General features: G+C 26.1%; 2 protein-coding genes across 12 annotated transcripts; both read right to left on the reverse strand.

Annotated features, from left to right (window-relative positions):
* Window positions 1-102: 102 nt before the first annotated feature.
* LOC117211945 (tyrosine-protein kinase hopscotch) lies at window positions 103-6,116 on the reverse strand. Of its 2 annotated transcripts, none has more exons than XM_033456305.1 (12): window positions 5,885-6,116; window positions 5,233-5,531; window positions 4,639-4,998; window positions 3,710-3,913; window positions 3,341-3,621; window positions 2,934-3,258; window positions 2,335-2,724; window positions 1,681-2,057; window positions 1,415-1,611; window positions 961-1,245; window positions 519-856; window positions 103-446 (listed from the first exon to the last, which is right to left on the reverse strand). In XM_033456305.1, exons 1-12 carry the CDS (start codon window positions 5,984-5,986, stop codon window positions 113-115), a joined length of 3,492 nt encoding a protein of 1,163 aa, XP_033312196.1. In that variant the 5' UTR covers window positions 5,987-6,116; the 3' UTR covers window positions 103-112. The 2 variants fall into 2 exon arrangements, with proteins under 2 accessions (XP_033312196.1, XP_033312198.1); XM_033456307.1 differs by having other exon boundaries at window positions 351-464.
* A 1,117-nt stretch (window positions 6,117-7,233) lies between these two features.
* Window positions 7,234-16,097, reverse strand: LOC117211951 (liprin-beta-1). 10 transcript variants are annotated; one of them, XM_033456325.1, is made up of 13 exons: window positions 15,931-16,097; window positions 15,297-15,435; window positions 14,864-15,030; window positions 12,507-12,631; window positions 12,201-12,432; window positions 11,540-11,701; window positions 11,230-11,361; window positions 10,936-11,110; window positions 10,248-10,540; window positions 10,011-10,187; window positions 8,966-9,337; window positions 8,343-8,524; window positions 7,234-7,359 (listed from the first exon to the last, which is right to left on the reverse strand). In XM_033456325.1, the coding sequence occupies exons 1-12, from the start codon at window positions 15,958-15,960 to the stop codon at window positions 8,366-8,368; spliced, it is 2,163 nt and encodes a 720-aa protein (XP_033312216.1). In that variant the 5' UTR covers window positions 15,961-16,097; the 3' UTR covers window positions 7,234-7,359; window positions 8,343-8,365. The 10 variants fall into 10 exon arrangements, with proteins under 10 accessions (XP_033312216.1, XP_033312208.1, XP_033312215.1 ...); XM_033456317.1 differs by lacking the exons at window positions 14,864-15,030; window positions 15,297-15,435; window positions 15,931-16,097 and adding an exon at window positions 13,186-13,927 and having other exon boundaries at window positions 8,966-9,077; window positions 9,153-9,337; XM_033456324.1 differs by lacking the exons at window positions 12,201-12,432; window positions 12,507-12,631 and having other exon boundaries at window positions 11,029-11,110.
* Between the last annotated feature and the right edge of the window lie 744 nt (window positions 16,098-16,841).

Raw genomic sequence — 16,841 nt, forward strand, 5'->3', positions numbered from 1 at the left:
TTCCATAAATTATTAAAATTAAAATTGTACAAATTTTTTACATAATTTAAAGTTAAAATTGCCTAACTTACACTTAATTTCATATGTATTTTTTATTTTCTATCTTTGCTTTTTAGTATTGAGCAAGAAGATCTTTAATATCCTTGCAAAGAGTTGCAAAATCTGGTCTCTGATGGCTTTGTAAATGCCAGCAAGGATACATGAGTTTTACATAAATTGCTTGTGGACAAGTAGATGGACAAGGAAGACGAGTACCTCTTTCTAATGCAGCCAACAATTCAGTACTTCCTTTTTCTTGTTCATTTTGAAGACGGTCTATACTTGAATCAAGGCCGGGTAAACGTGGTTCTTCTCCAAAGCCAAATGTTTCATACATTGTCACACCAAATGACCATACATCTGATCGAGTAGAAAATTTTCCATCTCTAATACTTTCTGGAGCATACCTTAAAAAGAAAGGCTTTCTAGAATAGAATAGAAACTCAAGAACACATAATTTCGTTATATCTGTAACTTACCATTTAATAGGAAGGCCTCGATCAGTTTGTAAAATGTAGTAATCATTTTTTCCAGTAACTTGAGCTAATCCAAAATCACTGATTTTAACTTTATTTTCATCTGCAACTAAAATGTTTCTTGCAGCAAGATCTCTATGAACAATACTCATACTACCTAAATAATCCATTCCTGTTGCAATATCTAAAGCAAACCCTAATAGTCTTTTATGAGTCAATTCTTGTTTGTGAATTGTTAGATAACTTTGCAATGAACCATGTTTTACATATTCCATTACCAAACAAACTTCAGGTTCTGATATTACACCGAGAATTTCCACTACATTTGGATGTTTCAAGGTCTGCAATTTCATTTGATTAATATCTATTACAGTTTTAATATTGCAATATTAATATTAAATTGCACAAAAAATAAATTAAAAGTTAACTGAATCATTAAATTAACCTTCATTATAGCAATCTCTCTTTCAAAGTCTCTTATATCTGCTTCAAGTGCTCTTGTTTTCAATTTTTTTATAGCAACTTGTTGTGGTTCAATATCTTTCCCATTTTCTCTTTCCAAAGTACCTCTATAAACTTCCCCATAAAAACCTTGACCGATTCTGCCTTGCAGAATTATATTACAATCGATATCTAATTCATAAATGCCTCGCATTTGACCTAAAGAACCATTGCTACTTCTTCCAGATCCACAATCTTCTTCTGTTCCAGGTTCATTTCTTCCCATTACCTATTTTTATATTAATATTATGTGTTAAGTTTATTATAATTAATTAAAACCATTAATTTTTAGAAAACACGATTTGGTTAAATTATTTTTATTCTTTAAACTTATAAGTAGCAACTATTAAATTTAGATGTTGAAATATATTCAATCAATTAATTTATTATTTTATTACCTCGCCTAAATCACCAGGGTGTCCTATTCGTAGAGCTTGAGTGGAGTGTTCAATACAGTTCATGTTAGGAATGTTATTTTGAGAAATTGAACACCCTTCTGAATCTCTTCTTGCATTAGATAACCAACCTAAATATGCAGAGAGGTCTTCTGTACTGCCTATATAATTATCATTGGTGTTAATTAAACTTTGTATGCCTAAAATTTAAATAAAATAAATTTTTAAATTTTGTTAAAACAATGTTACTATAGCAAAGAAACTCTTACTATCATCAGTGCCATTCCATTGAAGACTTGTATTGTCTGTAGAAAGACTACTACTTCTTGATTCACTATTTATTGACCTATTATCGCTGGAGTCAGAGTTATCTTGCTCAAATTTTTTCAATTCAGGAGTAAGTGTTTTAGGGAAAGCTGTTGCGTACGTATGACTTCTGCGAGAATTGTATACTTGATACAGAATTTGATTAATGTCTCTCATAATTGCTTGAGGTTGTTTTCTAGAACCACTTGAATCTCCCCAACATTCAAGCATCAACCTATATACGTCCATAGGACAACCATTTGGAATAGGTAAACGTTTTCCAGATTCATAATATTTCTTCATAATAGCAGTATTTCGGAATTCTTGTAATGTGGCTCCCCTAGGATTAAATAGCATACACACATATTAAATTTTATTTTTATAAATTTTACTTTTATTTGTTAAATCAATGCTAAATCATAATTGGACTTATAAAATATTTGTGATAAATTACTATATTATTAAACACACGTGTTTTATAATTTATGCTATTAAAACAAGTTTATTTTATTTACTACATAGCTTTATACTATGAAAACAATTCTATGACTAAACTAAATCAAAATTATAATGAAATAACAAAAGATTTGTAGATTTTGTTTATTAAAAAGCTTTACCTAGCAAATATTTGCCAAATTGTTGTTCCAACAGCCCAAACATCTGCCTGAAAACTATGTCTAGCCAATTCTGGATCATTATAAGTTTCTGGAGGTAACCAGTGAATATCTGTTTCTTTATATACAAATATCCCCGGATCGGCAAGTTTTACGACAAAACTATTATTAGTATGGGCATGTACTAGCAGTTTATTGCATCTAATGTTACCATGAACTACACCATTCTCTTCAAGATGCCAAAGAGCAGTGGCTAAACAAGCTGTTGCTTCTACCATATCTACAGTTTTGATAGTTTGAGAAGAAGAACTACGTAAATATTCATCAAGAGAGCCATGTCGTACCAATTCCAGAAGCATCCCAATGGATGGTGTTACTGTTAAACCATATAATCTAATACAACATATAAAGTCATTGTAGTATAAATATGATATACATAAATTTAAAAACGTTACTAATATTTGTTATACTATAACTTAAGATATTTTAATTATTACATTATTTCATATAATATTAAAATATATAAAATAAAAAGTAATTATATAATATTAATTACGATTTATATTTATTTTATGTGCCAATCTATTCAAAACGTTATTCACCTTACAACAGCGTTTGAACGCAATAGGGACCATTTTCCAGCAAGTTCCAAAAATTCTTTTGTAAAATGTATTTCTTCTTCTTGTTTTAAAATTTTTAGAGCAACTTCTAATTTTTTTCCTTTAGTTAATCTCCAAATTGCTCTATAAAGAGCTGTTGGTGAATATTGTTGAATCCTAGTAGTTCTTAAAAAAGGTTTGTAAATTTCTAACTGATTTTGAGGTACACAACGAGGTCCAGTTTCTAAAACTGAAGCAACTATTTGTTCATCAGCTGCAACTTCACTAACTGCACTTTCAGGAGCACAAAGTAATAATGATGATTTATCTAAAAAAGCAAGTTAATTCTTTCTCTTACTAACATTATTACAACAGATCAAAATAAAACTAAAAAAACGTTCTTAATTTACCATATTCTGATGGCGGTAAACATTCTGAAAGATATGGCTGTCCTTCGGAATCTTGGAAAGATGAGACACATTGTGCCAATGTATTGTATCGACTAGAAACACCAGTAATAGTGAAATCATCTGATTCAATCCTTTCTTCTATTCTCTTTGAAAATAATTTTCCTTCCTTATTGCATGCATCTAAATAATATACATTGTACTCTGTTTCACTCTCTCTAAGTATATAAGAACCTGGTTTATTAGCACGCTTTTGTTGGAGTTTCATATATGAAAATTCTTGCCTAAAATAAAATTTTAATGTTATGTTCTTATACTTTTATAAAATTTTATACTGTAACACTATATTAAATTAAGTAAATGAAATCTTACCCAACTGGACCATGACATTTTAATTTATGTAACCTTTCTAAAGAAGGGGTGACAATTTCTCCACATAAATTAAATGTCCATTTAACTGCTAGGCGATAGTAACCATCCAGAGCAGAAACAAAGGACACTAAAATCGCATTGTTCAAAAATATTAAGTATGAAGGTATACCATTCTTTCTTGATATTTCCACTGTGTTATCTTGTCTAGAAAATAGTAGAAATATTAAAATTTGAAGTACTGAAATATTACAAACAAAAAGGTGTTAATTATAATATTATATTAAGATGTTCAGTGCTCAAAGGAAAAGAATTTTAGTTAAATTTTATTACGTTAAGTTTCAATATTTAAGAGAAAAATAGTAGTAGTACTAAATTTGATTTTTCTTAAGAAAGAATATTTTTATTACAATATGTAATAGTTTCGAATCAAATTTAATTTCTATAATAATGGTTCGACACAGAAATTGCGACTATGAATAAATGACAATTATAATTTTATATCAACAAGATCTATAAGAACAAGAACTATTTTTACTAAGAAATATTGCCTTTTACTAAGAAAAAAAAGGAAACTATTCCTACAGATAAAGATAATATTTTTAATTTTCTTTAAAAATAAAATATACAAAAATATATATAAACAATAATAATATAATGTATTCAATTGTGATATATTAAATACAATTTACAAACAAATATTTCTTATGAAACGATAGTATCCTCTATCTTATTCTTTCTGTAGACAATTGAATAGTAAACTACTGAATAACAAAAAAGATTTGAGTATAAAAATATTAAAGATTGATTTCATTATAATGCATAATACTGTTTCTACTACAAAAAGACATTTTTTTGATAAAAAATGTAAAAATTACGTTTAAATCTTGTTTCTAATATTTATCTATTATATTTAACAATAAATTTAAAACCTTATAGAAACAAAACATAAATCTTCGATTGCACATAATGTAATCCATGGATTAGTAATTGTTTCGCAATATTTTACTTCATTAAAATTGACTCTTAAAGTAATTTTTGCTGGAGGATCTTGAAGACCTCTATCCATTAAAGCTTCATATTCTTCATATGGGTAATTTGGTGCCATACATTCAAATTGTTTCAAATACTGTTCTTTAACATAATTTGCATCATATCCAGATATTTTACGAAGTGCATTCTGAATTGGTTTTTTAATAAAAAATGCATGACGCTTTATACATTCTTTAGGAATATATTTTCTGTATTCCGCTTGCACTGTTTCTCTTGATATTTTTTTTTCTAACATCACTCTATAAAAAGACAACAAAAATTGAATTAATGTTTTACAAAACTCGAACTTTATTTAATTAATAAAACCCATACCAGAATCAAAAAGCAAATTAATTGAAATAATAATTCTTACAAATTCCATATTTATAAAAATATTTCATAAATAACAATATAAAATATTTCTATATTACACTAAAAATGAAAATATAAATAAATAAATCATTAGGTGATTGAATTAAATACATTATACAAACCTATACATATCACTAACACCAAGACCAATTAATTCTTGTTTATGTCTTTCATAAACAATGTCTGGTACGTTATTATCCATAACATCTGAACGTGCCTGTTGAAAATAATAATCGTAGGCTTTTATGTCAACCTGCTTTAGTCTGTGTAAGCTTGAAGGTTTAAATCTTAACCGAAAGTCATATTTGTTTTTATCTTTCATTTCCAGGGGGTATGCTGATGGATACCAAAGTTTCGTATAATGATCTCTAAGAGTAAAAAGATGCCTGGCTACTGGACCTATATCAAGAGATTTACAGGCCTAAAAAATGATTCTTTATGTAAATAAAAATGCAAATTTAAATATTTGCTAAAATAAATAGGATAAATTTAATTTAAAAAGTTGTTATTATATTCTTGTACACATTACATTACATTTTTTATTAAGTCTAAGTTTCATCAAAATTTATATTAGATCTTTAAACAGTTAAAGTGAAAAATAAATTTTAATTCAATTTTAATTTCACTCAACACATACATTCAAGTTTAGTTGATATTTGCAAAATACCAATAAAACTATTCAATATCTTGTAAAATTCTAAATAAAATATTCATTTAACCTCAAAATAATAAGAAATAGAATTATGAGGAAATATAGTTTTAAAATTATTTTACCTTAATACAAAGGTCTTCAATTGTTTGTCCATAAGTAATTGTAAAAGATAATTCCTTGTCTTCGTTCGCAACATAAACGATCGCTGAACAATCGTTTTCCATTGTTAATACAGTTATACGTTATTTTCACATTTTGTTACTTCAGTTGCTCATAGTATATTGTTTATTTACAATGCGAGTTTGGAGTTTGCATTAACACGCATGCACGGGTGTATATGACCACGACCGTGTGCGCATGGCAATGAAAACGAATGAATGAATATGAATGATCATACATATATGTATATAACAACAATATACATACATATATACTTATATACAGACCATGAATATATAAAATTAATTGAATATTTCAATTTATTTACGTAATAAATAATTTTGTTGACAATAAAATTTTACAAACATAAATTATTTATATATATGATAGAGAGTCAGATTAGCAATAAAGTGATAATTATATTTAAATTATACAAAATAATTTTATTCATATAAATCGAATTTGGTATATAGATTGCGATTTTCACTTATTTATTTAAATATTGGTACAATGATATAAACTTTCAACCGATGCAATTTTGTTTAAACATTTAATATCTACAAACATATAGTTAAATAATATAAAATATAAATTTACTCAATTACCTTAAATTATTTAATTTATATGTTAAATGACTTATAATTGAAATTAAATAAATTGTACTTACTTTCAAAATGTGATTAAATTCTAACTAACTTTTATTATTCAATTTTGAACCTTATAAGGTCCTTCATTTAGGGTAGAACAGGGTTTTACTGTATTGATTTAGAAAATAACATAAGATATAGAAGTATTGTTTAGCTAAATAAAATCCAAGAACTTGTTATTTAATAAATTTATGAAATATTACACTTTTATTCTGTTTACAGTTTAGAAGCTTCAATTAATGAATACTGGTATACACAATTTTTAAAATTTAAAATGATCAATATTGTAATATTTTCATTACTTAATTTTAGTCAAGAATATAATAAAACAAAAGTAGTAATAAAATTAAGTGCAGAGGTAACTGCAGAGGTAATATAAACATTATTACAATTTACGTTTTATTCTTCATAAATATGCATGCTAATTAATTATTCATATTTTTAAACGGCTAAAACTTGTACTATAATTTTTATAAAATTTAATGTTCCCATTATGCAAATATTGTTTCCTTTTCATGATATGAAAGTACTGTATGATATTGTAAAATTGTACAATAGAAAAGTAAATAAATATATTGAAAACATATTATACTTTTTCTAGAAAAATCATTTCTATTAAGACAATAGTCTATTTAATTTTTTAAAAAAGATTTTTGTTATACAAGATTAAATAGTAAGACTTAGTCTAAGAAGATGAAACAATGGTCCCTAGAACATTTTTCTTATTTACAGGCGTAATTACTTTTGTCAGATGCAACCAATAACTCTTCTCTGTCTATTATCTCCTGGCTCTGGAAAACATATGGTAGTATTTAATACATTTAAATAATTAAATATTTTATATATTAAATGCAGTATGTGAATAGATAAAGTGAAGTGAAACAAGTAGATAAGTGATTACAATAATGTACTAACTTACCTCCTTAAGCATTTAATTAATAAATGACTAATTTATTAATAAATAATGAAATAACAATTGTAATAAATATATATGAAATATATGTAAATGCTCGTGAATGAACAAATTATCATATATTATAATAAAACATGTAATAAAATATGAAATAAAATATGTAATACCTAACAATCTTGTTACAATATAAAATATGATAAAAATATAGAAAAGTTTATTAGAAAATTAAACTTTTTTTTAAATAATAAGAATATTAATATAAAAATCATAATTTATTTATTATATAGTTTTTCCCAAATATGATATAATATATGCACATAACTATTTTGTATATATTAGTTAGTAAACTGAGATTTTTGGGCGATTATATCCAAAAACATATAATTAAATAATTATAATAAAATGATTATATCTTTATATTATTTATTAACAACAGAACCAATTCTTTCGTATTTGTCGACTTTCAAAATTAATTACGAAAAATTAAAATTTGTTTGAATAATAGCTCTTAATAAAATAAATGTTCATCAACTAGATCAGTGAAGAATGTTATTGATATACAATTTTTCAATTTAAACATTTTAAGTACTATCCTAAAATATTTGCAGTTTAAATATTTTAATTGCTATCTTAAAATTTCACTATTTTTATAATTTAAATGATTCTAAATATAAAAATGCAATGATGAATTTAAGATTACTATTTTGATATAGTAAGCAATATTAAACAATAGATAACAAGTATAATGTAAAAGAATATATTTATATGATACATGAAACCATATATTTAATGAACTATCTGTTAAATATGAGATATAAGTTAGTAAAAGATTCGTATTAGTATTAGTCGAGTTAAACTTACGAGACTGTGATCTGTGACTATTGTTAGAATGTAGGTGAATTCAAGTTAGGGCTGCCTGGTGTCGAAGTAGGAGTTGATGGAGTACCTGGTGGTGAAGCATCCAAAGGACAAACCAAATTACCATAATCTGCTTCATTCTTGCTCTTTTTGCGTTTTAAAGTAAACTGAGATTTCTTGGGTACCTAAATCAATTGCATTCTAATTTAATTACAACATTTAAATTTAGTGCAAGTTTGATTACATATCATTTATTTAAAGAACATAGACTAATTTTATTTATTAACTGTTACTTTAGTCCATTTAGATTTATTCTTACTTCGACTATTCGCTAATATATTTCCAATTCTAGATTCAGTTTTTATTTATTTTCAGATTTGTACTGAATTGTTGTTATTATAATACATATATAATCTTGTCCTTTTTAAATATTTCCTATTAGTTTAAAGATTAATAAAAATTAAAGATAGAGAATTTTATGATTTTGGATAAAACAATGGAATGATAATGATTTCATTTTAGGTAAAAAAGTATAAGAGATTTTAAAGACATTCCCATTTTTGAAAATAAACCTAATAAAAATTTTTGGAAATAATTTATCTATGCTGCAAAACAATTAAAGTCACCTTTAAACGAGCAGTAAGCGTAAGTGGAACGAATCCAAGGCTACTCTCAATTTCTCTTTTCCTTTGTACAACTTCTCTTCCAAGAATTTGATTGAAATGTGTAGTTAAATGTCTACGAAGAAGAGTTTTTCCTGGAGAAATACTAAGTAATGTGGCCAGTAATTCTGAAGTAAATCTGCCTTCATACATCATTAAACCTCCATGTACTCCAGATCCTCTCATATTTGGTGCATATTCTGCTAAATCAACTACCCTAAGCCATTCCATCACTCGATGATTTGTCCACAGATGAACATTACCACCCTCTGCTCCGTTACCATTTGTAGATCTTCTTTCAAGGTTATCAAATTCAAAATTTAGTTCTCGTAAAATCTATAAAATTAGATATATTTTTATTTCAGTATATCTATAAAATTAGATATATTTTCTTTTTGTTCTTAAATTTGATATCTATCTGTTATGTCCTGCGACCTAACCAGATGTTCTCATCCATCCTTCGGTCGGGATGTCCAGCAAATGTTTAAACATATTTGCTCGGACCCGCAATAATCCTAAGGAACCGTTATAAGATTTAACATTTTTTCTTTACTCTTGAGGCCCTTAATTGTCATAATATATCCTTCAAGTCGAAACGTTCCTTAGGGTTATTGCTCATTACGGTAAAATATGGGAATAGCGGATTTTCCCAAGTACGATGTTCGAAGACCACTTCCACCCGCGAGCGACCGTTGGGGGGGGGGCGGCCAGCACCCATCACTAGTTCTCCTTATAGACCTCACCATCACCGAACATCATTTGCTAATAACTCTTTGATCAGAAGATACCTTGACTTGCTTACAACTATTTACTCTAAACACTTCTACATTTCTCGCACGCGCCACTCGCAGACACTCAAGTCCCAAAAGTTGTTGGAAATAGAAGTTATATTTAAACGTCATATTTAAAAGTTATAAGTTTCTTTATGTTACTATATCTTAATTTAGATTACTGTAGTTAGTGTAATATTTGCAACAAATTAAGTAAAATTATGACATTTTAAGAGTACCTGAATTCCCCGTCTAAGACTTGCAGCATGTAACTGTGCAGTAACTCCAAGATTTAAAAGGTCTTCAGTGGTGAGTCTGTGTAACATTCTGCCATCAACTTTACCATTTTGAAAAGCTTCTTTATGTTGTGGTAATCCAATATCATCCAACCATCGCAAAACTGCTGCATTATCCATCTATAATTTCATTAATATTTACGTGTTTGTACAATTCAATCACTAAATTGTAAAAATTACCTTATCTGATCCAAAAAATTCAGCTCCACCACTTTTTTCTGATTCTACCGCATACAATAATTTCTTCCTATGGAGAACATTTTTAATTTCTAATTCCTTTTCTAATTGTTGCTGCGAGCATTCTAACAATTTTGTTCCAGTAGCACCCCATCGCCTCAATTCACCCGCGTAACATTCTAATCCTAAATTTGCAAGCCAATCTCCAATTTCTTCCATTGAAAGTTCTACCAGAGGTTTCTGAATCGATTCTATTTGAGAATTTGTATCTCCTATGATTGTTTTCTCCTCTTCAGCTAAAATAAGAATAATAAAAAAAATTTAATATCATCAAACTAGACTCACTATTAATGTAATGTTATGCTGTATGTTAACAGTAAATGTAAAACAGCAAATAAATAATTTGAAGATACAATAAATATCTTAATGTCCAAAACATATAAATGTTTTAAATACATGGTATTGTTACATCATATATGTTAATTACACATGAATTACATTATAGATCAAAACAAAAAAAATAAACATTTTCATGCAAAACTCAACATAAAACTTGTTTTAGAAAATTAATTGTGATCAACGTTAATATAATATAAATTTTAAAGCCACGATTGCCTGTCATATAAAAAGAACAATTATTTTTTGAAAGAACATTTAAAGATGCATGCTTAAAGGGAAAATCAATCGCAACCTAGAGTAGGTGCAGACAGGCATCTCGCGGAGGCTCCTTTAACGGCGAATGGTACTGTTGTGTGTACTCCAGAAACTAAACTGGGTACCTTACCGAACACTACACCTTTCTTTGAAGAACTCGGTGGCCTAGGAAGACTACTATATTGGCTGGTATGCCTCCCAAATTTCTCTCCCTGCAATAAACCGCTAACAATAATGTATTCTTCTATTTTTATCATAAATTTAGTATAACTGTTTATATACCTATTCTGCAAAGAAGTATCTAATTTTATACAAATTCTTGTCAACTTACATTTGATACAGGACTTGTACTACGGAGTGCAAGATTTTCATGCTCTAAACTTGCTTGTTTAAGCTTCATTTCTGATAAAGAACTCAAGAGCTCTAATTTCTGTGTTTCCAAAGCACTTCTTGACAGTACTTCCTTTAAAAATTAAGACTATTGGAATAAAGTAAAAATAAAAATAAAATAGAAACAAAAAGAAAACAAAGTATATAAAAGTAGGATAAAATTATAAAGATAATATAAATTATGATATAAAAGAATAACAGCAATATTAATAGAAATATAATCACTATATAAGATAAAATCACCAAATTACTTTTTGTAATGCTTCTTCCATTCTTCTAAGTGACTCCTTCTTCTCTCTAAGCATATTTTCCAATTCTTGAATTTTGTTAGATTGTGCATCTACCTGATCTGACAAAACTGACACTTCCATACGTAATGTCCCACGTTCATTTTCTAATTTTTTTAAACGTTCCTGTAATATTATTTAATACTATGTATAAGATATAATTTATTAATCATTATTATATTATCAATCAACACAAAACACATTTTCACAACTAACATACTCTTTTTAACATAATTCATTTATTAGCATAACAACATTGAATGAAACAAATAATTTAATTTCAAATCATACATATACTATGATATAGAAAGTAAAAAGAATATAAAAGGAAAAATCTATGAAAAATTTTCCTTGTTTTAAATTATTCAGTAAGTATTAATTAAGATATATGAATCTTATCTAATCAATTTCATGTATTCATCTCAAGTTCCATAGCGTAAATAAATTAATATAACTTACTTACGAATTAAAAGATATAAATATTTACAATATTAAATGCAACAAATTCATGATATAATATTCATATCGATTACTCTCCGATCAACTATTTAAATTATACATATTATTGCACACATTTTAATTATCAAAACTTTTTAATATTCTCTATTAGTAGATATCAATATACCTCAGTTTTTGCCTGACACTCGTTCCATTTTTGTACAGCTTGAAAGTGTTGTAGAGAGCAACAATAAGGAAAGTCTTTTCTTCTTAAAAGAAGATCTGATTGTGATTTAGTTCTTTGTTCATGTACTATTCTATTCCTCAATCGTCGTTTCTTTCCTAATTCTAACGATTGATTGTTTCGATTTCCTTTACACTCTTTATTGCCTTGACAGTTATTGGTTTTTGAACAAATGCTGTTCAACCATGTTAAATAAAATCAGTAATTTAAAATTTGCAAATAGCAATAAAAAAATAAAAACACAAAGACCTCATATTATATACTGCAGAACAGAAAGGTGGAAAAGTCCCAATATGTGTTAAATTTGTGGATGCACAGAGATTAGGTACACTTCCCCTCAGATTAACCATTTTAGCATTACCTAATGGACAACTCTAAGAAAATGATATGATTCTTCTAAACATTTTAGAAACACACTCTATTTTTTATATTCTTATTATGTATACATAAAGGCTACTTATATGTAAATTAGAAAATTATCATTAATATAATACTAACACTTATAACTATAAAAGTTACTAGATAAATATTCTGTTTTTATAATCATATATAATTGTAATACATATATTATATATGTTATAAACAAATTTATATATTTGTAAATAAACATATATATATTTACTAAAAACACTTATATATATATAGATAGTCATAAAATTATATGGTATTCAACCTGGTACATCATTACAACAAATTTCTATCCTTAAAAATTATTTCAAGCTCGAAGAAAATGTAAAAGAATCATTATTAATGTATGTGATTTCTCATTTCAATGTTATCTCATTTTATATTTAATAAAATTACAATCTTATATTTCGGAAAGATTAATTTTTCATAAAGTCTTATATACTTTAGATGTTAATAAATAAATTGAAAATCGAGTTATAAATTTTTAATCTTTCTTTTTAAATATTCCCTTATCCATTACCTGGCAAAAACAATTGCCAGATTCATGTATTTGATGCTCAACAAAGCCAATATTTGCAAACTCATCTTCTCCTTGTTCAGAATTTGATGTTCCTGAAGAATCGTATTCTTCAGAAGGAGTCCAACTGCTATCCAATTGTTTTGATCTCGACATAATCTTCAATAACTTTAAACCTAGATCAATTTACGTAACTAATCCTTTAAAAAGTTCTATGATTTCTTTCACCAATCTTAATTTTTCTATTCAAATATAAGACAATATAGAAATTTTAATAGACTTTTACAGAGAATTTGTTTCATCAAATAATGTAAAGTGTTGCTAAAGAAATTCTTTTTTAATTATATATGATTTATAAATAGAAGAATTTCTTTTTAATGATATCATTTAATCTTAATCTTGCTGTCTTCTTTTAATTATTAATAGGATCTTTTGTAAGCTCCTTCTTTTCTTAATCCGTTATTAATTTTTTAATCTTAAAGTTATTTACTAATTCCTTCCAATCAGGTATTTTTCTTCATCCCTTATTTTCAATCGTTTTAATGCAAATTAGACTGCACAAAAAATATCAATAAAAAATAATTTTTATGCAACGATCACGACGCGGTTCTGTTCGAAACTAAAATTACCAATCTAAAATTTCTCAAGACGAGAGTAGTCACGTGACGTGATCTATACATAGATCATTCTTTATTTTTCGAAATGCCTAATACGAAAAAATTTTCTAGTTAACATCATTATTGAAATAATATCGTGATTAAATTTGTCATATTCGGAAATCTATATTATTCGTGTAGATTTAAATATACATATTTATTTTCAAACAAAAGAAAGTATATGTTCAAATTTAGAAATTTATAAAATATATATATATTAAACTTATATATTTATAGATATTCAAAAATTTTTACATCTATATAATGCAATAAATGTAAATAAATAAAGTTTGCTTTTTAGATATAATCTAATAGAGTATTATTTTCCAATTTAATATGGAACTAGGATGAAAATCATGATTTTCATATTATTTGTAACAAATAGGATTTTATTGATTACACTATTTGTCACCATTTTTAATTAAAAATTGATATCTATTATATATATTAAATATAATACATATAAGAATTTGAGATGAGATTACCCCAAATTATAAATATTTAACATCTTTTGCCATTTTGTATTTCAATTCATGTCTTTATCTGTTTGCAGGTATGTTTGTATGTATGTCAAATAAATCATTTTTCAAAATCTTTTTTAGAAAAATATATGCAACATTGAAGATTTGAATCTCTATTTATATAAATAAAGTCAAACAAAAGTATCATAAACTGTCTCTTATAAAAGCATTGCAGATATCAATTTATCCCTTCTTTTGCATTTTTTACAAATTATTAATTATGATAATTTTAGGTACAACAAATTTTGTGACAAAATATTCTGATGGTGGAGAAGGAGACCTTAAAAGAGTGCAGAATGCTTAACATAGTATGGGTGATACTACTATTGTTTTAACACTGTTCTAATTGATATTTTACTTATTTTGTTAGCAATCCCAAAGTATGCCAAATTATATTTTTTAAGTATATTACTTTATATAACAGAATTTATGTTTTAATCTAGTTCTTTTATTTATATCATCTACAAAATAGAATATAATTGAAATAAACATCCAAATGTTTACCCCATCCAATGGTTGCATCCATTGCAATAAAATTTTAGTAGTATCTGCATCTGGAGGTGAAGGAGGACTTGGAGAATTCTTAATTGCTGTCACAAGATTTTTCGTGGCTTCTTTAACAGAATCCTTCCATTCAGCACTACCATCATTGTTACTTTCCGTACATACACCTGTTAATATATGTATATTATAACATTAATAATCATGTGTCAATTAAAATTAATTAATACCAATTATTATTTATATTTTAAACATAATATACTCATATAATATACTCTTTTTAAATATGATATATGCTGATAAACCAAAGGAATTATACAATGAAAAATTTTACTATACTTCTAATTTTTAATAACTCTAATAATTTCTAAGCTAATTATTATGTATTTTCATACACCTTAACTGAAATTATTTCAAATTAATAATCATAGTTTACCAGAAATAATGTCATCCATTTGTAATAAAGCAGCTTCCAACATCTTACTAGCTTCACTTGATGTTTTTGTAAGAAAAGTTGATTCTCCTGCTTGTATTGTGCTTCCGTTTCTTTCTTCACTTTTACCCATTGCTAATTTCTGTGAATAAAAGGAATCATATATTAAAAGTAATATAAAATAAATAATGAAACACTTATAATATAATTAAATAATAAAAATGATAAGCATTAGAAAATTTTAAAACTTACTTAAAATAAGTAATTGTAATATATATAACCTAAAAACTTCTGTTTTAAAATTATTTTTAGATTTAAGACATAGTGTGCTTTTGAAAAGTATTTTATTCAAAGGTTCAAATATATAACTTTATTTACAGATTAATAATAAAAGAAAAAAGAAAGAATAATTGCAAGACAGAAAAAGATAAAGTTAACTGTCAAATAAGTCTGCGTTTCAAAATGGCGTGTTTACCTAAATCATTTATATATTGAGAAATGAAATAAAATATAATTAACCATCCTTTATTAATTTACATCTTTTTCACATTTTGTGTGAAAAATGGATACATGTCCCTCTTTCAGTAATTAAACAAAATATACAGTTAAAGTACATTTCTGAAAAAAAATAACTTACCTCTCTGTACCATGATTTAAATTCGTGCATATAGTTTGAAATTTCCCTAAATCAATTATTGACTCAAATCATAAAACCTATAAAAAGCAACAGGTGTTAAGAACAACGCCCAATAGTTTACCGCCATAGTAGCATTTTGCTCCTTTTTTCTAGCGTTTCGCCCCCCCCCCCCCACATATAAAATTAGTAAACTAGTTTTAAATTGTATAAATTGTAAAAATTAGATGAAATATTAAAGAAATAAGGATAACTATTTTAATTATATACTGCTATGCGTATTTGCAAACTATAGAATAAAAGGCAAATGTACATATATATATACATATATATATATATATATATATATATATATATATATATATATATATAAAGCCACAGTAATGAACTTCATAAACTGAAAAGTACAGAAATTACAAACACTATTTTTTAAATTTATCTTAGAATTTTTCATTAATTATGTCTTCTTTTTTCGATTAATGAACTTACGAGAGTAAGTTATTTTTTCTTAAGAATAGCATATTAAAAATCGCCTAATTATAAAGAAATTAGTTAATTAATGAAAAGTGGAATTGATCAATTTAGCTTCTGAGAGACTCTTATGTATAGATATACATATAACATATACAATAATGATATATTTCAATTGTACCCATTACACCATAGTTATAGTAACATCAACAATTTTAGATTTTTGCCTATCATATTCTTAAATATGTTGCTATATCCATAAATTTGTAAGAATGAATAGAATTGTATATTTTCATTTTTTTTTAAATTGGAAGTTAACAAGGGTAATATGGACAGCTATAATGTTTTAAGTATTTTTATGCAATATTCATCATATTTTTGCAAGGCTAGAGAAAATACTTTCCCATTTGAATACAATTTTAATATTACATACTTTTCCTAAA

Source organism: Bombus bifarius, unplaced genomic scaffold (assembly GCF_011952205.1).
Source record: "Bombus bifarius isolate JDL3187 unplaced genomic scaffold, Bbif_JDL3187 scf7180000008265, whole genome shotgun sequence".
NCBI classification, from domain to species: Eukaryota; Metazoa; Arthropoda; class Insecta; order Hymenoptera; family Apidae; genus Bombus; species Bombus bifarius.

What these genes read in the sequence shown, in the direction of transcription:
- LOC117211951 (XM_033456325.1), bottom strand. Translation starts at nt 15,960, where the DNA reads ATGCACGAATTTAAATCATGGTACAGAGAG. An exon ending in TTAAATCATGGTACAGAGAG is followed by an intron (nt 15,436 to 15,930) that starts GTAAGTTATTTT and finishes TTTTATTCACAG; the next exon opens with AAATTAGCAATGGGTAAAAG. An exon ending in AATGGATGACATTATTTCTG is followed by an intron (nt 15,031 to 15,296) that starts GTAAACTATGAT and finishes ATATATTAACAG; the next exon opens with GTGTATGTACGGAAAGTAAC.
- LOC117211945 (XM_033456305.1), bottom strand. Translation starts at nt 5,986, where the DNA reads ATGGAAAACGATTGTTCAGCGATCGTTTATGTTGCGAACGAAGACAAG. An exon ending in TTATGTTTTGTTTCTATAAG is followed by an intron (nt 3,914 to 4,638) that starts GTTTTAAATTTA and finishes ACTATTTTCTAG; the next exon opens with ACAAGATAACACAGTGGAAA. An exon ending in GAGAGATTGCTATAATGAAG is followed by an intron (nt 857 to 960) that starts GTTAATTTAATG and finishes ATGAAATTGCAG; the next exon opens with ACCTTGAAACATCCAAATGT.